The 23,831-nt window shown below is 41.7% G+C and overlaps 1 protein-coding gene across 2 annotated transcripts in view; it reads right to left on the bottom strand.

The window, feature by feature from the left end:
• PLCL2 (phospholipase C like 2) overlaps positions 1-21,898 on the bottom strand; it is a 100,334-nt gene extending 78,436 nt beyond the window's left edge. Inside the window, exons 1-2 of one of the 2 annotated variants that reach the window (XM_066319603.1) lie at positions 21,659-21,898; positions 20,440-20,977 (exon numbers count right to left, since the gene is read on the bottom strand). In XM_066319603.1, the coding sequence (XP_066175700.1) occupies positions 20,440-20,748 (309 nt within the window). In that variant the 5' untranslated portion in view covers positions 20,749-20,977; positions 21,659-21,898. The remainder of the gene's footprint in view (positions 1-20,439; positions 20,978-21,658) is intronic. The other variant, XM_066319596.1, reaches the window with a different exon arrangement.
• Positions 21,899-23,831: the final 1,933 nt, after the last annotated feature.

The following is a 23,831-nucleotide window of genomic DNA, read 5'->3' as shown; positions in this document are numbered from 1 at the left end:
AAAGGTTTCTGATCACATATCTATCATACTCCTTACATACATCAATATCAAACTACCAGAAGAGATTTATTTAAAAGACATCAGTGTACCAAATTGAAAGATGCAGAGAAACTCCAGACCATACAATCATGTATTTATTTCAGAGATTTGTTTTACTCTGATGATTCTACCCTAGCACATGGGAAAAACCCATGGTCTGGCTGACAGTTAATTTTCTTCACAGTCTGTATGGAGCTGTGTTTTGAACTTGTGCTTAAAAGGGTGTGGATAAGCCAGTGTTTTGGCTGCTGCTGGACAGTGCTTACACAGTGTTAGGGCTCCTTTTTCACCCCCTCACTCTGGCCCCATTCCAGCAAATAGGCTAGGGGTGGACAAGAAGCTGGGAGGGAAAAGAGCCAGAAGAAATGACCTGAGCTGGTCAAAGGGATATTACACGCTGTATAATCCTTACGCTCAGCCACAAAATTCAGGTAGCAGAAAGGAAGTGTCTGACTGCTGGGAGCCACCAAGATGCTTGTGGGAGGTAGAAAGTCATTTCCTTTGCATCACTTATTTTTCTTTCCTCTTTTCTTCACTTATTACACAGCCTTTATCTTAAACCAGATGATATTTTGCTTTTGTTGTTCTTACTCTCTCCTGTAGCCATGGGAGGGGCAGGCAAGTGAGCAAACATGTGGGTGCTTGGCTGCCATCCAAGGTCAACCAACCCACTGCACACGGTAAGTTTAAGATCCTTTCCAACCCTGTCTTCTGCTAAAAGGATCATCACTGGCATCTTCTTGGAATTATCAACATTCTCCTCTTGTATTTAAAATACCAATATAAAGAGGGGAAAAAACAGAAAAGAAAACACCCAAGAAAAATGCTGCAGAGAAATAACAAAATGGGCAAGTATCTGACTAAGAAAACTTACTAACTCAATTTCTTCAGTTTCTTCTCATTACTTTGATACTAAACCTTTATACATTTGTATAAGTCAGGGAAATAATTTTAAATCCTTAAGTTAGAAGGAGTCATTTTAGCACATCGTTCAACAGCTGTGTTGCCAAAGCATTTCCATTTTTTTTTTCTCAGTACCACAGAAACTACCATTTGTTTAATCTAACCAGTCACAGTCCAGATTGTTTTTTCTAGATCCTACTTCCAAATTATCTCTGGTTTCTAGTACTCTAGACAAAACATGTTCAACAATCTTCTGAGGAGCTATCCATTCTCTGTATTTTCCCTGGGAGAAAAGGAGGATTCTCCCAAAGTTCTTGACATGGACTGGAGTTCAAATCCAACTAGTACCAAAAGTAACAAAATTCTCACTTGAAAGCAAAACTATAACTTCTAAGAATATTCCAGGCAGAAACTGTCATTATAAGCAACCAGATTTACAAGGTCATCTTCCTTACAGTTCTAGGGTTTGTGTTTAATTCTATGTTTTAACTTAGATTTACAATTTAAAATAAAAAAATACCGTTTTTAAAAAAGCATGACGATAGCACAAATAGTTGAACAAATCAATAATAAATACATGGCAGCAATAAGACCTGAATCCTTATCAGGAATTGTGGAAGAAAAAGTTTCCTTGCAGACTCAGTTTTTAAGATGAACACTGACAACTGTCACCTCTGCAGAATACTCTTCAGTTCCAAATAATTCAGATGGACCTGCTAAGGACCCTTCAGATCAACTGGATTTTATGAATTCCCATCAGTATATTACTAAACACATGGACAACCAGCAAAGAATTTTCTGTTCATTTTCCTCACTCGTACACACCACATTTCCCTCTTCTGCTGAGTGTGAAGGAATAATTTCAGTGCCCACCACGAGATTGCCACAGGTATCTTAAGTTCAATGCAAGAACTTTAATGGATTCAAGCAGCAAGCAATTTCTGTTAACAAAAGGCCAGCTTGAACTCCTCAAAAAGAGAAAAAGGCATGAAAAGTAATGAAAATAACTTTCCTCTCTCCCACACACAGAAGTCATCAAATTGTTCCAATCATTTTCAGAGCCAAGAAGGGTTTTTTTTCTTATGTGGATGAAAGAGGTGAATGGAAGGGGAGGAAAATAAGTGCTATCTCCCGAGAGAGGCTAATTCTGGGAAGAATAATTCCAAGTAGATTTGCTGAAATTGGAAAAAACAGAGTGAGCACAAGCAAGAAGAAGGCTTCCTCTAAACCAAAAAAGAACAGTGTCAGTGATTTAATTCAATATTTTCCTGTGACCTTTTAAATTTTAATACCTGAGAAAAGCTGTGAAGGATTCAATAGCTCACAGTTTGTGAATCCTTTGTGGAATAACCACACTAACGTTATATACTCAAATAAGAGAGAGGATAGAAAGTGACTCCACTTCAATAGAGACAGAGGATAAAACAGAACAGAGATATTTAAATAATGCAGACAAACAAGATGGAGAAGCAGGAATGCCAAACCTTAAATGAGGATGTTGATGTGACAGATGTTTCCAAAACTCCAGGTAATGAAGACTATCAATGGGAAATTATTGCCAGCACAGAAGTTCATCAAGTCAAAAGAAGTTGTTATTGTAGAGGGCTCTGCTATCCATGAAAGGTGCCTTACAGTTAAATCAGATAAACTACCTCTGTCAAAACATATCACAAGATCCTTATGCATTGGGATTTCAAGACCAATCTACTTTCACGTATTGAGGCAAAAGAAGCAAAGGAACACGACACATTATTAATGAAAGACTTCAATTCTTTCCAAGTAGACAGGACAGTTGTTATGTTTAAAATAAGATGTCAAAGTCTTAAGAAATCTTTTAATCTATATATCATACCTGATTTATTTACAGGAGAGCAAACATGACATCAGAATACAAAGTAAAACTAAGAACAATAAGGAATGATTTCTCACCATCTCACCCTATAAAGAGAATAAAGACACACCAAATGAAATTAGCAGGTGGCAGATTCAAAATAAAGAAGAGTGGGTACCTTTTCCTCACCAGCACATCCAAGATACAAAACTCTGAGCCACAGGTTGTGTTACAGATGCCAAAGTGTACAGGCCTCAAAAAGAAACTGGGAAAAAATAATGGGAGCAAAACCTATCCTTTAAGTGTAGATACTAAATATGAGCATACCACTGCTGACCCCAAGAACCCTTGAGCAATAGGTCACTGAAAACTACTAGGTCAGTATTGAGGGATAATGATACAGGTTAGTTCATCACTGCACTTCTCCCTACAAAAAGCAGGGCAGGGGGAAGCAATGAACTTCAGTAATGAAAAGTCAAAGCACTTCACTGCCTGTCTCCTTTGTGCACACTGAGGCTTCTGAGACAACGGGGGCTGCCATCCTTACCTCCACACACGACCCAGCTTGAGAGGCTCTTACAGCAGCTGGGCACCTCCCTGAGGCCTCTCACCCTCCGCACAGGGGATGAGGCTGCACAGTTGGATGCCTGGCTGCCTGGTGCAGCTCTCACCCAGCATCCCTCTCCTGGCTGCCTTGGCTGCTCTCAACAGCTCCAGGACCAAGCAGCCCAGGAGGCAGACAGCAGTGATGGCTGCACTGGCCCCAGCGTGACCATGCCCTCCAGGTGACCCAGCGGGAAGTACCTGCCCTGCCAGAGGGAATCCAGTGTGATTGTTACCTTGTCCTTCCCAGCGTTAGAATCCACCCAGTGCTTGTGGACTGGGGACAGTGAAGCCTGGACATTCAGCACTGAGTTATCTTTCTCAGTCATTAGGAGTTCAGCCTTTACCAAACCATGCAACTGCACTCCCTGTACTCTCCTGAGCAGAGTTTCCCACCTAGTATCTATTTAGTGGGCACATACAGCAGTTCATTCTCTCTTCTTGCTTATCTTTTGACTAGACAACCTTCAGCTTTGCCTTCCTTGCATGCTTCTCAGAGCCCACATTCGAGCACTCTTCTACAGAGAAGAGAAGAATCTTCCAGAAGATTCTCCTTCTGGAGATAGGATGATGAGCTAGATGTAAAAAGGCCACTCTCAACAGAAGACTTCACACAGCTTATGAAAAGCTGTGCATTTAGGAATTTGTTTATTTGTGTGTTTGAGTTGAATTTATATTCCAGTTTTTTGGTCTCTGATCCATTTCACACTGTGGAGATGGTTGCATTGCCATGCCTGCATTACAGCACACCAATTAACAGAGCAGCTCACGACCACCAGTTTAGGAGATTCCAAAGCCCACCTTTTATTTCTCAGGAGTAACACAAGCTAGATGGAAGCATTTTACTGAGGAACTTACATAGAGAGCCTTTGTAGCAAATCATGGCAACAATCCTATTATCATCTTTGTGGATGGCCCCAAGAGGAATATATAACCACAGAATGGCTTACAGTGGAATGGACCTTAAAGATCATCTAGTTCCAATCCTCCCTTTCCCCATTGTGGGCAGGGATGCCGCTCACTAGACCAGAATGCTCAAAGACCCATGCAGACTTGCCCTGAACACCTCTGGGAATGAGGCATCCACAACTTCTCTGGGCAACCCGTTCCAGTGCCTCACAACCCTCAGAGTAAAAAATTTCTTCCTAGCATCTAATCTACACCTCTTATCTTTTAGTTTAAAACCACTCCCCCTTGCAGCTCAAGGTGAGTTTCGAGATATTTTCCATTTCCATTATCCTTGGCTGTTTGAAAGTGTAAAGGAAAATGAAATGTTAAAGAAATTGAGCACAAAAGATGTGAAATTTCAGTATTCTGTAACTTTCTTTCTTTTCTTTAAATAAGCACTCTCCCTCTTAAGGCTGTGACCTGCTTTGTGGCATGGCTTTTTAACAATATAAATTTATTGGAACAGCAAATTGGTATCATGATGGACCAGATGCTGCTTGGCCCAGCACATGGAACACCACAGCAATACAATATTCTCTTCCCATGTACTTGATAGTCTCCAAGCCCTGAAATAAACCCCAAAAGTAACTATTTTTAATTGGTGTCAAATAAATAAAGAATAGTTCAAATATTTCTGCCTTTAAGCTTATATAGACTATTTTAAATGTAAGTGGAATTTTATTTTATTCTGTTTTATTATATGGGTCTCTTCCAATGAACCCTATGAATCAGGGAGAAATAAAATGAAAACTACAATTCTGATTCGCTCATATTGAACTGAGTATTTTGTCTTCCTGGTAATTTCATCTTCCCCTTTATATGTATATAAATATATATCCACCAAACTAAAACCAGTCTATTCAATTAATCCTGCACATCGAAGTAAACAGAATAAGCTTACAGTTTTGACCCAAGAAAATAACACCACCTTATGCAACTTCCTTTAAAGAAAAAAGAAAACGTTTCAAAAGCATGGAGTGATACACACTGAGTATACATGCTACAAAAATCAAGGACCAGATATATTAAAATAATACTATAGTAGAGAAAAATATAATTACTCTATTCTTTCTGTTGTTCCTACCTACCAGCACAGGTCAACTACTAGAAGTCACGTAACACTCAGGCCAGACAAGCGACCCCTCAGTCTCACACACACACAAAACCCCCAGAAACAAAAAACCCCCAAATCACAAACAAACAAAAGGGTAACACGGACAGAATTTAAAGTGAAGGATTTACATTATGTCACCTTAAAAGTCAGCTTCCTGGTTCATTTGCTTATTTACTCTATTTTAAAATCTGCTACATTTCTTTCCAAAGCATTTGGAACAGCATTTGTAAGGAAAAGACTTCTGCCCCTCACATAGATTTCTGAGAATTTGTTTCCCTAGGAAAAACAAGTATCTCAGACCCGATAAGCTTTGCAATAACTGAAGCAAAACAGGTTGTGACAGCTAAGTATAACAAGTATCTTCAGTAAAGAATTCCAAAATAAATTGGATGAGGAATTGGAGAAAAGATGCCCATAAACTCTGATATTTTTCAAGTTAGAGCTTAAAATGTGGGGTTTGGTTTTTTTTGGGGGGAGTAAGCAGTGGTTCTAAATTTTTACATATAAGCAAAACAGTGTTATAAAATTCTAGTAGGTGTCATCCCAGTTATCTATTGTGAATACTGAAAGAAAAAATATAATGTGAATTAAGTACATTTTTCAGTAAGAGTTTGGTTCAAAGTCTCCTAGAGTTTTACTACATTTCTTATTGTGTTTTACAGTAACAAATTACATTAAAACAAAGATTTCCTGGAGGCAAGAAGAAATGGCTTTTCATTGCTTATTTAAAACAAGTAATGAGTTTGGCAAGCTACAAAGACAACAGAGATGGAAATGAAGTTTCAAGCAGCAGAATTTCTGCTCACAGACCTGCAGCTAATGTAAGGCACAGAATGACCACAGAGTGAAGAGAGTTCTCCTGTATCATCTGAACACAGCTGGATGAGAACATTTCTTAGCAGTAGTATAATGCAAGACACAAGTTCAAACATTTTTTATTTTCTCTAGATGTTGCCTCTCTCCCTTCTCTCAACATAGCAAGTGCAAGAATGGCAGTCCTGTTTTGTTTTCCCACTGGAAGAAGCCTGCTCCCTAAGATGACCATGACTTTTATTAAAAACAGGGTAGTAACAAAACAAAAACATTAGACATAAATTTATTCTGTCTATATTAAAAAAGAAATCTTATAAATTAAGAACTGTCATTAAAAGGACCATATTTCCTTTTAGAAAGAAGGTTAATACACTGTAATTTCATACGCTGTAGTGTTCCAAGGTGATTTGACAAGCCCAGAGAGTGACTTTGGTGCTGTTCAACAATACCTTTCACAATAAGATCTCCCAAGACACTTTCCAGCAAGAAATTAACTGATTAAAAAAAAAAAAAAAAATCTGTGAAAACTATAAACTACCAAACTTGTAGGAAAAGAACTCAAAAATATTTTGCCTCCTTCAGTCATGTTATTCTTTGCATAAAACTCACCCTGACCTATGGCCAAAAATCCATTATTTTTTTACCAGCTTTCAAGAACTGCCTTATTACTTAACAACAAGGAATAAATTCCACACCTAACACACCTCTGTTTGTTATCATATGGAATACTACATTTTCCAAGTAATTCCTCTAAACATGGTGACTAAGATTTATATCTCAGCTGCCTGTGAAATCATTGTATTTTCCCCCACAACCTGCTTGCATTCTCACGCCTCTGGTTTCAGGAACCTTGGACTCGGATTTAAATTCCTGCCAAGTCGTTGGCCTGAAATAATACAGAACATTTTTTTCATCCTTTCTAGTATAACAAATTGAGAGCTTTGAATTGAGGCCTTGCTCTTTTTTTCTGGAGTTTTGTCTGCCAACAACAGCATTTTAAGAATCTTTAACTGCATAATCACCTGATCGGTGCAAGACCAATACACTTTACATTGTCCTGCAAGGAAACCAGCCAACAGATGTTTTCAGCAGAAGCCCATGACTTATTCCCATCAACCACTGTTAGAAGGGCAGATGAGATATTTAAAATAAGAAAGGGTTATAAGGTGTATATTTCTAGAATACAGAATTGTATTCCAAATATCTTAAATGGTAAGGAAAAAAAGGTAGGGAGTAGCTTTCACCACGATTCATTTTGACTCTTGCAAAATTCAGTGACATGGGAGCTAGGAGTAAGGTTCTGAACCAAACAGAAAAAAACATAATACTGCTCTGCATTTGTCTTACATACCTAAAAAAAAATTTGGATTTATTTTACACGAAATTTCTTAAATATTTAACGGCTATGCTGTAATTCAATAGAACATATCAGAAAAATCTTATTGCTCCATCACCTCAGCCAAAGGTACCATTTGATAAAGTACATTGGGCAGATTTACATAAAGCCTACATGATGGTGGATAATCAGGCCTTAGGTTAAACTACCAAGTGAAAGGTTTTTCTCAGCAAAAGATGCATTTAGTTGATGTTATCTCATCACGCAATTTTACTATATTCACCAGAAAAAGTGGGAAAGACCAGAAATTAATTCAGTAATTCTGTAACTTCAATTCAGAATACTTCCAACACATGAAGAAATGGTTTGCGGACTGTATTATAAATCTAAACATTAGAATCTCATTTTTCTTGAAATAAAATTAATTTAAGATTCTTAGATATTTAGCAAGTGGTTGATCTTCTAAATCATTATTAGTAGCCAAAGCTTTAATCACAAGGTCCTCAAATGATTATAGTAAACTTTTTATATCCACTAAGGACTGAGTTGAATTTGGGATTAGATGTAGAAAAAAAGAAATTTCTGCAGCTGAACCCAATGAAAGTATATACTTGAGCTATGATTTCCAACTAATAGAAAAATTCATCAGCAATTATCACGACAAAAAAATGGTGAATTTTCTCCCAGTAGGGCAAGAACTCCCAAACTACTATTTTTGGAGCTGAAGTTCAACACTTATGGACAGAAATATTAATTTCCACACGTGAAATAATGAAAATCCATGTCATGTTCTATTCTTGCTACTCCAACTGAGTGTACGTCACTTACACACAGAAGAAAAACAGCACATAATTAGACATTTTAGAACAAGGAGAAGTACCTGAAGCTTTGAGACTTAATTGCATAAAGATAATGTTGCTGACAGTGATGCTAAGAAATTAGGAGTCAGACTCTGGACTCTCGTCACAAAATGGGCACACAAAAGCATGAGGATTCAAAAATCCTGAGGAATTCAGGAATAACCAAGGTATGTCTCAACACAGCAGGCCAGATGAGCAGGAAAAGGCTAATAGGGATTACTTTCCTTCTCAGAAGTGAGAAAGCACTGTAAAAGGGAAAGAAAACAAATCAGTTTCCCTCCTCAAAGGAGAAAGACGGACAAGCAACAGTGTTGGGATTTCCTTCCAAGATAATGTTGTATCAATCTTGTGGGACACAGAAACTTCTAGTTATTTTTGTCCTTCATTGCTTACTGTATTTAATAATCTTTTTAATCCTCAGTTGAATGATTTTCTGAAGTGAAACTTTAGATGTTCTATTTTCAGGAAACTATCTGATTTCATTGTTATACTTTGTCTGAGTTTTCTAAAGAATAAAAATGCCTTCTTGACTCTTCTGGACTGACACAGTCATTCTGAAGAGCCTCAGACATTATAAAGCGAAAGTAATAAAAGATTGAATAAAATAATCCATTAATGTGAGTGCTGAACAAGAACCTTAAAAGTCAAGCACAGCTGGAAGCTCGATGCGCTAATCACCAATGGTGTCACCAGCACCAAGAAAAGACTCTGTAACACATTAAAAGACGTTAATGGCAGCCACTTCCAACACAAGTATCACCAGCAGTATTGCCTTTCTTAGACAGTTCTTTAAAAAGAACGTTTTAAATATTTAGCAAGAGGTTTTAACAGCACTCTCCCACTGCCAATTAGCAGCAGTGATACCATTTAAATATTTGATGAAGACAACTCTAAAAATAAATAAATTACAGTCCAATTTAGTATCACAATATTGCTAAACCTTCGTTACATTACAGTGGATTTACACATTTGACTGGCACACATTTGGAATACCATTTTAGTCCTGCCCTGCAAAAAATTAATAAAATTGAAGGAAAAAATATTTATATAAAAGAGAATCAGAATAAAGAAGCATAGAAAAGCTTCAATAGGTGGAACGACTAAAAACATCAAGATTTTTTAGCCCAGAAAAGAAAAATTACATAAAGCAAATGTGAGGAATACCTTTCAGCTCACTTGTGGAAAAGAGAAACTGTTGTTCTAACATAAGAACCAGGGGATACCAGGTAAACAAGCAAATAGTCGCCTGGTAAAATCATGCAAAGAAAAAAAAAAAAAAACAACACAACTTCTTCACATAACACTTAGTTAAGAAACTGTCATAGGATGTTAAAAGCTTCCAAAACTCAAACTGGCCTTTGACAACTAATTGGGGAGAAAAACCACCCATAAGGATTAAATGCATCTTAGCTCCAGATGACTTAAAGGCTGGAAGCAGATGTCAGGAAAGGAGGCTTTTCCTATTCTTCCTGTTGGAGGCAACATCATGAGCGAAACAGACTTTTCAGCCTGACCCTGGCAAGCCATCCTTAAAATTCACAAGGGCTGGGAGCTTTTGAAGACCGGGGGAAACAGAGGCATCTACCCCAAGCTGTGCAGTCAGCCTTCATCACAGGTTCAAGCCCCAAAGCCTGTGGGACTTCAAGCCACTGTGAAGGTGGAGCGCCTTGCACTGGAATGTGCACTCCCCTTTCATCGCTCCTTTTCTGGGGATTCACAAGCAGACACGGAGTACTGCACAGAGCACACAGAGTTCTGCTCTGCTCCAGCCCTTTGCTGGGAATAAAAGCTTTTCCACCAGCTGTCCCAGACAAAAAGCAGAGTGTGGCCAGGCTGCTACTGCTGAAGCAGGAAGGCCAAGCTGTATGAGGGATGTAGAGACCCAAGAAAGGGAGGGACAAGCAGGCAGGGTGACACAACAGAAGAGGTGACAGACACGAACCAGATCCAGGCCAAGCAGGCTAGTGAAAGACCAACACTATCGATTCCAGAGCATCTTTCTAAATCTACAAAATAGCACAAGACAATTGCCACAACTGAAAGCATTCGGTGCCTTCACACCACACCACTGCTCCCAGAGCAGATTCCAGAGCAGGCTGGCCGCTCACTGAAGAAGGACCAAGCGTGAGGTGGAACATGGAACACATTATTTAAGCTGGAAAGTGTGAATCTCAGACCATGCTTGTGAAACACAACTCTCCACAACTACTACAACAGGGAAGAACAATAAGAAATTAGAGGACACTTGGGTTTAACAAATGAAGTACATCCAGTAAGCCATGCAAAAGTCTTGGGGGGGTTCTTCAAAAGCAAGGAAACCTAATACTACAGGGACTCTAACTACTCATGTCTGATCTAGCTTTCTCCACTGTGTGGTAGTAATGTGCCATGACTAAATACATTCTCATTTCACATAAATATTGGTCTTGAACTCTAGAATTTACACTGACTTTTTGTAACAAATCACTACCAATGTATCTCAAAACAAAAATTATTTAGGGACCATTCTCTGTAAACAACAAAATACATTGCAGTTGATTCAAGCCATTTCCTGAAGCAATGCATTTCCAACTATTACAAAGTTTTTCCTGCCATATGTAGCAAAATTCACATTGTAAGCATGTGAATATTGGAATGATCTAAGTATTATTTCAGCAACTCAGAAACTAATATTTGCTACAATACCTACATGAAAGAGATTCACTCTGCTTTAAATTTACTAAACAAAAGATCATAGCAGATATACAAAGTCACTGTCTTGCCTCTTTTTTTGTGTTCCTGTACTGCTCACAGGAGTTACTTAAAATCAATAAATAACTGCCTATACTAAAACCCCCAACAATAGGAAAGAAAACATTCTTAACAAAAGCTTCAACACAAGCTGAAATCCTGTCCTTTTAGTCCACTTTGGTAATACAAAGCAATAAAATTGTATTTTTTTTTTTTAAGTAAGCAGTCATTTACATTTTATTTTAAGGAATGCAGCTAGAGCAAACAGTGGACAATGTCAAACACTTTTAACACAGGGAACTAGGTAATGAAATACATAAAGCATGCTGAATTTTCCATCATGAGGTACTTTATGAAACTAAACCCATGCAGACCATTCTGCTGCTGCAGAATTTCACAACCATTCTTCCTCTCCTATCCTACACTAAAAAGGGCAGTAAAGGATGGGGATATGTTCACAGATGCCAAAACAACAAAGCACATACAGAACTGTATAATGCTCTGCCTTTTTTTAGTGTAAGCAAAATAATAATGCTGGTAAGAAGAAAAAAAATAAAAAAGAAAATAGAGGGGAAAAGCTATAATCACAGAAACTCAACCACAAAAAGATCTTGAAAATTCCGTGGACATGTTTTTTTTAAAAAAAACAGCAGTTCTTTTTCTTCTGCAGTACTGATTATCTCACAATTTAAAGGAAATATTAAACCATTTTAATCAATTCTAGCAAAGGCATTAGGACAGTCTTTACACCAATAGGCATAATATCAATTATCTGCCATGTACTTGTAAAGGTGCCCATTTCTTATACCAAAATAAAACACCTAAATAAGTTTCTTTTTTCAAAGATTTTTTACAGTTAATTTTGAAATCCAGCTTAATATCTTACTTTTTTTTATTGTTCATTTTATAAAACTGTCAGCTGCTATTCTGAAAAGGAGCTGGTTTGTTTGTTTAAAGATACTTCCTGTCTGCCTGCACTTATTTCCAGAATGTGAATATTTGGTATCTGAATACATCCCTGAGCATGGTATACAATCTGAAGTACTCAGGGATATTTTAGTACTTACTTCAAAAGGCCAAATGACATTAAAAAGAACCCCAAGAGAAGCAGAAATTAATCACAGCTATTTTACTTTCCCAAGGCTGCACCAGTTAACACTGCCAGCCTCAGTACTGCTGATTTCCAGTCACTCACTATAGTGCACTCTTCACTGTTTTGAACATTCATGTTTTGTGAGGTCACGGTCTGGGAGGGAACAGGTGAGTGAACTCAGGGATGTTCCTCTCCAGAAACAAGGGACAGGGGAGTTTATACAGACAGCTCTGCAAAATAAGTGATTTAAGTAGGTACTAAGATATTAAGAGATGCACTGCAGTTGAGAGGATGGGCAACAATCCTTTCAAAGGACTGCTTCATGCACAGTCCTCTACAACAGGGAAAAGTAAGTGCAGTGATGGTACTGCCTCATGTGTAAAAGGCACACCAGATGTGAAGATCGACTGTAAAATAGTAACAATAGTCTTCATAAACACAGCTGCAAAACAGGGAAAGAGGCTACTTGCTACCTACTCTCCTTAAAGACAAACAAACCAGCCCCTTCCAAAGGGCCTTTTTTGTGCCAGTGCTTGCAATCCAGTAATAATAACAGTATCAATTTGTACTTACTGACTACTATTCTAATATATTTAGAAGGAACAATATTTTCTCATAAATTGTATTTTTTAACTCGATTCTGCAACATCATATTTCTCTATCTAGAGGTGGTAAAGCATACAAATAACCAGTTTTTATTTTATATAACCATGGAATATATAACATGATCTTGTACCAAAATCTACAATCACTTAAGAAAAAAAATCACATATGACGTATGATAAAATGAGAGTATAGTTAAAACAGGATGTTTACTTGAAGATGGAAGAGCTGCATGTATGCTAGAAGGTAAGTTAAAATCAGAAAGAACATGACAAATTGAAGGTATAATCTGAAATAATTAGAATGCAGTTAATAGGACAAGTACAAGCTTTTTGCAGATGATTACTTTTGCCCATTACAAAGAGGAACAATCAAGGAGCAGCCTGCATAGAAGGATCACATAAAAAAGGTGATTAAAAGACAAAAGCACCATACTGAAATTTATTAACAGTTGATCCTGTAGCAGAGCAGTGGAGCAGAGTAGACTGACCTCTTGAGGTTTCTTCCAGCCCTATTTTTAAGCATTCTTCAATACATATACATTGATGATTTTTATCACATTTTTATAATTTCCTCTTCTCCGTGTATATTACACATAAATTATTATATTTCTTTCCTCCCCCAAAATCTACCTGCTAGTCTGTTTACATTTCGACTTCTAAATTTTGAACACAATCCCAGATTTGTGTGAAAAAATAAGTAATCTAGAATCCATGTACTAATATTACAATATGTGTTCCAACTTAATTTGGCTCTTAGAGATTGACACTTGGTGAATTTATATAAGGATTTTTCCTAACAGAGTCGGTGCAAATAATAATACAAGGATTGATGACAATATCACCCATGGACCAACAAAGGCTGGGAAACTACACAGTTAACTTGTCCTGTCAGTCTCTGTTTAAACTCTTTAATCTTCCATGAATGCAAGCAAATCATGAGAGCCCAGCGTATTATTTGTAAGGCATGGGCAGGACACCACTGCTCTAATTCCTAGTTTAAAAATAGGCTAAACTAGTCATGTTTTTGATCAAGCCTGATAACAGGCATAAGTAAAAAGCTCATCAGGTATTCATAATGATTTTTAATTTCATTAATTAATTTTTCACCACTGAACACATTTCGTGGATAGTCTAAGGTCTTGTGGGCAGAGGGGGTGAAGCAGTTGCTATTATTCACAACTAGCCAAGCTCTTTACCCAGTCAAGAGAAATAGACAGATAAGATCTTCCAGAAGAGAAGTCAGAGAAGCTAAATTCACCCAAATTAAGCTCCCGCTCCCAGTCAGCTCTCAGAAAAAGTACTTCTCTTTGTGCGCAATAGCACATAAGCTAACTAAATTACATAAAGGCAGTATTCTCATGTATGCATTTCTACAAACAACTTTTTTGTGTGTGTGTTGCATATCTTCAAATAAAATTTTGATTACCATGGTCTACAGAAACTACTCATGCAAATAAAATACACACAAAACGCAGTGCACAACATACCCACTCGGTGGCTGTGACATACAGTGTTACAGTTAACAAGTAGTAAACTGCCTGGGACATGGGTCTGATGTATATATATGGTACTCTATGCAAATACTTAAGGTATATAGCTTTTGTATCACAGAGGATATGACCTTTATGGTGTCAAATATTCTTCTAAAAATATTCTATTTTTTAAAAATTAAGAAGCTGGTACACAATCAGTAGTAGAGGATGGAGAAGGAATGCAGATATGGATAGGCTGGTAACCTTCTGGAATCTAGCTGAGAGTCCAACAAATCATAGAGACAACATCCTCTAAAAGAAAGCTCCAGGATTCACACAGCTGCAATTACCTATTCAGGTTTCTCATACTGACAAATCTGAGAGACAAGATAGATCTGCATTAATACAAAAAGAAAAAAACTAAGAAACAAGCAAAAACAAATCCAGGAAGAGCCTCCCAGAAAAACCAAACAAACCTTTGGCTGTGTAGTTGAATGACTGTCCAGGGTAAGAAGCAGGGGGAGCTCAACTATCACAGCCTTCTTTCCTAAATATGTGCCTTTTTTGTGCTGTCAGTTTGGGTGTCAACTAGCACACGCGCTCTAGGCAAAATATCTTTTACTGCTGGGAGATCCACCTTGGTCTTCCAAAGATCTTCTGTAACCAGAAGGAATTCAGCCGATACTGTCACAGTTTGTTTCCAAAGGGGAAGGGCATGAGTAAACCAAACACATTAGCTTTCCCCTTCTTTCCTCTCCATGGCTGTTTTCTTTGAAATTAGGGAACTTTTGCATCTTCAAGCCAGACTGCTTAATCGAATTTCCTTGCATCGTTACACGGGTTTGTTTGCAATATGAAAAATTATTGAAAATCGGGTAATTTCACATACTTTACACTGAGTCTGACAACCTAATTCCTTGATATTCTTTCAGATGGAAGCCAAATACGTATGACCTATTCCTGGGCCTCCATGAAGACTTGCAAACATCGTGGCTAAGATAATTTAGGACTGCAGAGAACCTAAGTCCACTGAAAATGAGACACTAGAGTATACCATGAACACAAAAGGGTTTATATAAAAGCTTTTAAAAATTATCACAATTGCAGAAAACATTGTCCAACATTTTCCATATTTCATATTTTTTACACCTGATACAAATGGTTTTACAGGATGAACTAGAGATCACAAAAGACTGAACAAGTTAGCAACATATACTGGCATTCGAACAAGAAAGAAGATCGTGATGTATATGCTGTCTAAATTCCCTGTCATAGCAAGACATGGATACGTTTAGTTTCAAAAGCAAAGCTCTGCTGAAAATTATACCCTAGAGTATCTACCTGCTAAATTTGGTTCCTCTCTTTTTACAGGCTTCGAAAGTTAAGAGTTTATAATCCTCAGCAAGTACATGACTTTACAGAACGAAAGCTTGAGTTTAGACCCATGAGAAAAAAATAAAAAAGATACAAATTTGTTTACGTTATCAGCCAAGAAATTTATTGACACTGAGACACAGTATTGGTATATGCAAAAAAAACCACCCTGGACTTTGCTTCCACACACATGTTGATAAAAAGACTCCTGCTCACAGAATGGAAAAGCCACCTTTCGACACGTGTTTCTCACTGCTGCCTTCCTAAATAACTGCAATCTCTCCTAAGTGTATCCCTTCCCATTTTATTAGTGCAACCTGTCTCCTAATAGAGACATATTTATCCCCATGGATCTCTTTCTGTCTAGGCCTATAGCTCTGGGAAACCATGAGGTTCTGTAAGCATTTATTGGACTCCCCTGGAAGCAGGAGGCTCTGAGGAAACATATCCATACACCACTTGCTGCCTCAAAGATTCTCAAACGCCTACCACCTCCAAAGTCTCCTTAAGACAGGCGTGAAGGAACCTCACACAAAAATAAAGCAAGCTCACTGCCAACTGTCAGGGAAGCTAAGAAAAGTTCACAGGATGCTTAAACCCACTTTGAACTGCAAGATGTGAATTTGTTTCACAGAATATTATAGGAAATGTTGTAGGAAATTACATAATAGGAAACCACAGCTAGCTGCACCAAGGAAAATATTATGGAAAAACAAAACAGTCACTCCAAAACCCAGTACATACAAACAAGCAGCATTTGAATAAGTTCACAAATCAGGTATTCCAAGAGCCTTAATCCTATGGATACACAATGTATCATCATTATTGCCTCTTGAAAACTCAGAATCTCATAAATACTGAGAATAAGAAATAGACGTGAAAAGGTCTCTATAAACACATGTATGTAGTCCCTGGCCCTCAAATTTGGTTCAACAAAGGCAAGCAATAAAATAGGTTATTCCATAAAAATTGCTACAAATGAAGAGTACAGTCTTTATTCCTTTCACCCTAAACACAGCTGATACACGAGCGAAAGGCCAAGTAAACTACTACGTATAAAGACTGCGTTACTTTTTCCAGTAATAACAGCTGTACCACCTGTCATCATCCTAGGGGACACCCCGGCCTTAAGAGTACATCATCTTACACCAAACGAGAAAGAAAAAGTCAAAATTAGCAGGTGCACAAAATAAATAAGACAGAAAAAATATGGAGCTACTGGAAAAAGGGAACAGAGACTGCAAGTAAGAAAGGAAAGGGAAAAAGGCAGCAACTGCTCTTCTCAGAGTTATGAAAATAGACAGCCAATGGAAGCACAGACTGAAACCAAAATAAAACACGGATCTGGGCTCCTGATTTTCATGCACAAACATGTGGTTCTAAAGAATTTAATCTGAACTAGAACTATTATTCAAACGTCAATTTTCCATTTATGACCCAAACACCTACACAGTAACTGGCGGACACAACATTTAAGTATTAGGTATTCCATAAAGGGGCATTTTACAGATCAACTACTATTAAAAGTCATGTTTTGCATGAATGTACAAAATCTACATCTGCATGGAACAAACCTGTTCCTTGAGGTTACTTTGTATCCTCTTTAACAGCAGTTTTAGCAATATAAGCTATTAAAACTCCAGGAACACTTTCCGAAAGCATATTACGTCTTACTTTTTCCACTCTTTACAGACTTCTACTCTGAAAGAGCAAGCAAGAAGCATCTTAAGGTTTAGCACCCATATGCCAGATGTTCCAGAAGGTTTCATAGTGAAAACCAGGCACCAGCACTCAAACCGCCTGAACTGCTGAACCAAGCAGGCAGAATCACGTTCAGAATATATTTAGACAAGTGATTTTTTCCTCAAAACTATTAAAACAGTCATATCTAAAATAAATATGGACCACATAACCTTAAATGCAGTGTTGTCACAGTTTTCCACTCGAGATAATTATTCAAGTAATAATACAAAGTTTTAGAAATCAGTTCTTGGCTGCTGCACAGATTACTGTTCACATCTGCAAAACGGTATTCAGCAGCAATAATAGCAGAAAGTTGAATAATCTTGTATTCTAAAGTGCTACCATTGCTGCAGAAACTAAGAACCTTGACTCGAGTATCCATGAAATGTAATTCAAAACCTATTTCCTTATCTCATGCTTCTTGATCTTAATATATCACAAATCCCTAGGTACTGTGACCTTGCTGGGTCCCCAGAGAGGCAGAAGGCTGCTGTATAATTAAATCATACACTACAAAGTAGTGTACAACAGCATGGTACACACTGCAAACAACACTTCTGTCTTTCTTGGGCTCACACAGAAGAAACGTAAAAGCATTAAGTATCAGACCTGTAAAAAAACATCACTGGCAAATCCAGCATATATAAAGTTATTCCAATACCAAGCTGAGCTGCCCTCTGTCCATTGTTATGATTTCTTTAGCGCGCACACACACACACACACACACACACACGCCCAGCATCACTGCTCAAACAGGAAGGGTGGGTACAGCCTGTCAAATGTGTTCGACTGCTCACTGACTGCCCTTGCTCTCCCCTTGGCTTTTACAGCAAGGCCCAGGAGACAGTAACACAACTTTCAACACACTACCAGTCTTGATATTCCACACGTTTTTCTGTCATCCAATCAACAGAACAACAGAGATAATGGGCAAAACATGGACTAACTGAGTGAAATTTATGTTCTAACTGCGGTAAATTGCGCGTGTTTTGTTTGGTGTTGTGATGGTGTTGTTTTTGATTTTGGCGTGGGAAATTCTTTTTTGTTGATGTGACTGAAATTTGTGAAAATTGTAGGATGGATGTGGATTTTAATGACAAGGGATGGAATGTCTCTTGGGTTTGCACGGCAAGATTTTGGTAGCAGGGGGACTAGAAGGGTGTCTGCTGTGAGAAGCTGCCAGTAGCTTCCCCTATGACCGACGCAGCCAACGCCAGCCAGCTCCAAGATGGCCAAGGGCCCCACCAGTGACTGTGGTAGTGTCCCTGGGATAACAGACTTAGGGTAGGGGAAAAAAACTGTTCAGAAGCAACTGAAGCCAGAGAAGGGGGGGGACTAGACAAGTGAAACAACACTGCAAACACCAAGGTCAGTGAAGGGGTGGGAGGAGGTGCTCCAAGTGCACCTCTGCAGCCCACAGAGAAGACCATGGTGAGACAGGATGTTCCCTAGCAGCCTGTGGAGGACTCCATAACAGAGGAGGTGAGTGCCTGAAGAAAGCTGCAACCCTGTGGGAAACCCACATTAGAGAGAGCTCCTGCAAGGATTTGTGACCTTATGTGGGAAATACACCAGAGCAGTTCATGAAGAACTGCACCCTGTAGGTAGGACTCAGGCTGGAGAAGTTCTCCTCCCATGGGAGGAGACGCAATGCTGGAACAGGGTAGAAGTGTGAGGAGTCCTCCCCCCGAGGAGGAAGGAACAGCAGAAACATGTGATGAACTGACCACAACATCCCCCTGCACCACAGGAGAGGGGCAGAATGGAAGGAAGGTGTTTTTAAGATTTTGTTTTGTTTCATATTATCCTATACTGATTTGATTAGTAATATATTGATTTCCCCAAATTAACGGTAATTAACAAATTACTGTCATGTTTTGTCCATGGCAGTAATTTCTGAGAGCTCTCTCCCGTGTCCTTATCTCGACCCATGAGCCTTTCAGCCTTACATTCTATCTTCTCTTCCCTGTCCAGCTGAGGAGGGCAGTGACAGAGTGGCTTTGGTGGGTGTCTGAAATCCAGCCAAGGTCATCCCACCACAGCTGAATTTGGAAGCATATAAATATCTAAGAAGACAACACATCTAGCTTAATTTAGATCTAGCTGATCTTGATTAAACTCAGATCTTAAGTACTTGAAGTTGTGCCTCATTTCACAGCTGTTATACCACTGGAGCAATTCCTCTATGTTCACTCAGCCTTTTCACTGGAGTTGGGAAAGCTAACCCAACACATATCTAGGGAACCGTGGATTTAAGAAACCAAAATAAGAGTATTTGTAGAAAGAATTGCATTTAAAAAAAAAAATGTCATTCCTTTTTGCCCAAGCTACATTCTACCACTGATGCTCCCCCTACCTTTCAAGCTGAAACATAAAAGCATTCAGAATGTGCAGAGCTAAGTATAAAGATGTTTCTATAGGTGAAGTACAACTCAGCCTACTGCTAAACGAGCTGTCATTTCTAACAAGAAGAATGTTCCCTATTATACCTTCTCCCACCCCCAGCCCAATGAGATCCTGAATCTCTCATCACCTGCTGTGTGCCTGTCACACACACAAGCCAATGAAGCCACAAAATTGCTCTGCACAGGTGCATCCCAAATAACAAGCATACTGTGCAATTCACGTCTTTCGCTGCCAGGCTGGTGCCCATGTTGTCTTGTCACCAGCCAGCTAGTTTCTCTCACCTTCCCTAACAGGAGTTAGAGCCTTCTACTTTGATAAACCTCAAAACATGACGCCCTGCTACCTCCAAGCGTGGATGTATACAAAGCCATCCTCCCACCGCTGTCCACTTCTGACAAAGGAAAAATCAAGTCCCCTCACCACAGTGGGGGAGGAATAGAAGAGAAAGAAAAAAGCTGCCTGTCCGTTCATCTAGAACCAAGGCTCTGTGAACCCAATGTATTGCCCGTTATCTCCCTGCCTCTGCCACCGAGAAAAAGACGCCGATGGGGAGGAGCAAGAGCTCTTACCTTAATTATGCTGCTCCTCCGGGGGATGCCGGGTTTGCCTTCTCGTTGTTGACTGGTGGAAAATCCTTTTTCTTTGCTGCTGCTCTCCGGGCTTGCAGGAGGAGCTGATCCCGGCTCCTCACCAGCTCCCGGCTGGGCACAGTCCCCGTTGGAGACCCGGCTGCCCGCACTGTCAAAGCGGGATCTCCCGCCGCCGCCGCCTCCTCCTTCCCCATCTCCTGCCTTGAACGCCACCTTTCCTTGGACCGGCCCCGGGGAGGAGGGCAGCCCCCCGCCGCCGGTGCCGCCACCGCTGCCAAACTCCGCCATCAGCCTCCCTGGCTACGGCAGAAGCACCGCCGCTGCCCCGCTCCCCTCCTCCCGCGGCCGCTCGGCGGTGGCTCTCCTTCCGCTTTCTCTCTATTTACGATCGGGGGATTTTGAGCCAAAGTCTCTCCCCCCCGCGCATTTGGCAGCCGAGGCCGCGTAGCTCCAAGAAGGGAGGGGGGACGGACGAAACGTGTCGGTGGCGGCTCGGCGAGCACCAGTCCCGCAGCACCTGGGGAGGGAAAAGGAGACGAAACGTGACAACCGGTCCTCACACGAGGCGGGGGAGCGTCGCATCGCGGCGCGCTGCCCTGCGCGCACACACGGACACGCGTGGGAGGAGAGGGGCTGCCCGGGGTCCCCGCCCGCACACGCGCGACCCGCGAAGGCACAGAGCGGGCAGAGCTCGGTGTCCCCGCCGCGGGGACAGGGACCAGCCCGCCCGGGCCACCGCGGGGCGGGGGGAGGCTGCAGGGGACCGGAGGAACTGCGCTTTTGGGGCTGCTCAGCCGGGAAAAACGAGAGGCGTTGATGGCGGTATTTTCTCACCCTGACACAGCGACACCCACAATCGCTGAAGAAACGAAGCGGGAGCGAAAAGAGAACTTGCAGAACAACATGCCCCAAAGCCTCCGGCCCCGGCCCGGGGGAAAGCCCGTCCCACGCACGGCGGGGACGATCCCGCAGCCCCTCTCCGGCCACGAGAAGCGGCGGAACACGAGCAGGGTCGCCGCCGCCGCCCCGCGGGGCAGCCCCCGGGCGCCCTCGGCAACTTTTCTCCCTTGCCGCTGCCTGCCGACATCCAGCCGCCCCAGAGCGGAGCCAGCCCGGCCGGGGCAGCGGCAGCCCCGGCCCCCGCGGCACCCCCGCCCGCAGCCGCCCCCCGCCGGCACGCTGCGGCCCCGATACCCACCTCGGCGGCGAGCGGAGCCCCCGGCTGCCGCCGCTGCAGGAGCCGCTTTTCCCCCTCTCCCCTCCTCCCCGCTATGGTCGCCGCCTCTGCCCGGAGCCGGATACAGAGAGAAACTGATTCATGTGGCTGCTTCCCTCGCTCTCTGCCGCTGCCGCCGCCGCCGCCTTCCCCGGCCCGACGCTCGGCAGCGGTCCCGTGGGGGGAAGCGCCGGCAGCGCCGAGGGGAGAGGCAGCCCCGGCCGCCCCCGCGAGGAAACTCTCCGGGGAAAGCGGAGCGAGCGATCCGGGCTCGCCCCCTCCGCCGCCGCCGCCAGTCACAGGGCCGGCCCCGCGCGGATTGGCGGCCCCGCCGCCAGCGCCCCGCTCCGGCAGCTCGGGGGCGCTCCGCCGGAGGGCAGGACCCGCGCCCGCCCCTTCCCGCGCCCGCGCTCGCCGGGGGATTCCTCCGCACGCTCCCGCCCCGCGCCGCTCGGCCGCGCTCCGCGCTGGCACAAAGGAGCCCGCTCCCCGGCCCCCGCATCCTCCGCTCCCCTCCGCCCCGGACGGCGGCTCCTGCCGTCGGGGCCCCGGGCCCTTCACCCACCCGAGGGGCTGCGGAAGGGCGGGGGGCGGCGGTGGAGCGGCTGTTCCCGCGCCCTGCCGGGCGCCGACAGCCCAATGAAAGCCCAATTAGTCCAATTAGAGCCTCTAATTAATAAAGGAACGAATGTGATGGAGTGCTGGAATATTAAAAGCTTAACGGAAACTGCAGCTTGATGGTTACCCTCGAGCGTGTCCGCAACACAGCATGCTCGGCCGGAGTGCCCTCACATACCCCAAACACACTCGTTTAGGTTTGCTATGAGACAAACAGGAGGGACTTGGTGGAAGAGCAGTAATTCAGAGAACCACGTCTTTATTTTTACCTCTTAACACGGCTGCATGTTGCAAGAGCTTGATATTTCACGATTAAGTTGAATAAAGGGAAATGAAATGCCATAGTTGAGGCACTTGGCCCTTTGCTTGAAATTCAGAAACTGAGTCAGCTGGGGAGACAATACATTGAGAACATAAGCAAAATTGGAAATTGCAGAAATAGGAGTGCAAAGAGTCGCACTGAACATAGAGACACCTAAGATGGCCCGCAACATCTGACCTTCAGCATTTGGCTGAAGTGCTTAATGCAGGAGCTTGACTCAGATTATAGTGGAATCAAAGCACTACAATTTTAATTTAGGTTCCCCCAGTTGCCCTCAGGAGATCACTGACTGTGCCTGGAATAGCAGATATCTAGATAGCTATCCTAGATAGCTTGAAGAAGGCAACATAAATATCCCCCTTAACCATACTAGTGGTGAAAGCACTGGATTGAAGGGTACGTTTTCAGTCCTGTCCCGCGGCCCCAGAGCTTTACTGTGGAGTGCAGAGCACTGCCACCATACCTTTGTGGCCCACTGAGCTGTCTCCAAAAGGAAGGCACTTCCATCTTCTCCTTCAGGACACCAAGGGACAGCTCATTCATCTAAAACACAGAGCCACAGGGATGATGTCTTCTGTCTGTTTTTACTGTTTGGATCACTTGGAGCATGAGAGCCCTCATTTCAATCTCTTCTTCTTGAAGAGATTCATGTCTGTGTCCCCATGGTCATTAAACAGCCACCAATTTACAGACTGGTGCTGGTGAGGCTGTTTTCTTGAATATTCTGTCTGCAATCTGGACAATGGGGCTTGTCACTGCAGCAGAAAAGGAGTCATGAGGTGTAATGCAGATTAGAGGAAAGTATGAAGCTCTTTGGAGAATATTACTTATTCAGTATCATTTCCAGTGGGTCAAGGAAGTTCAGAACCTGACACAGCTACATGACTCATATATGGCCCCAATTTAATCAAACTATTAACAAAGCTTAAGGTTAAATGAAAACCTCCACTTTTGCAGGATTCAGACTGTAAACACTAGGGACATTAATATTAAACTTAAGATCTGAAATAGTCAAAGTTGTGGTTTTCATTGGCTGGTAAAGCAGTGATTTTACCATTTGCCCTTATGTGAACATCTCTTGCGTGAACATTTTGCCTTGCCATTTAGCTAGGAAAAGTCAGCCTTGGATATTAAATATTATCCAGTATTGTATCTACAGATGTGGACATCACAAACCATCCCTACAGCAGACACTTTGTCATTAGGAGAGTCACT

The sequence above is a fragment of the Sylvia atricapilla genome, chromosome 1 (genome assembly GCF_009819655.1).
Source record: "Sylvia atricapilla isolate bSylAtr1 chromosome 1, bSylAtr1.pri, whole genome shotgun sequence".
Classification (NCBI taxonomy): Eukaryota; Metazoa; Chordata; class Aves; order Passeriformes; family Sylviidae; genus Sylvia; species Sylvia atricapilla.
Note: the sequence above shows the minus strand (reverse complement) of the source record. Positions and strands in the feature narration are given on the sequence as shown.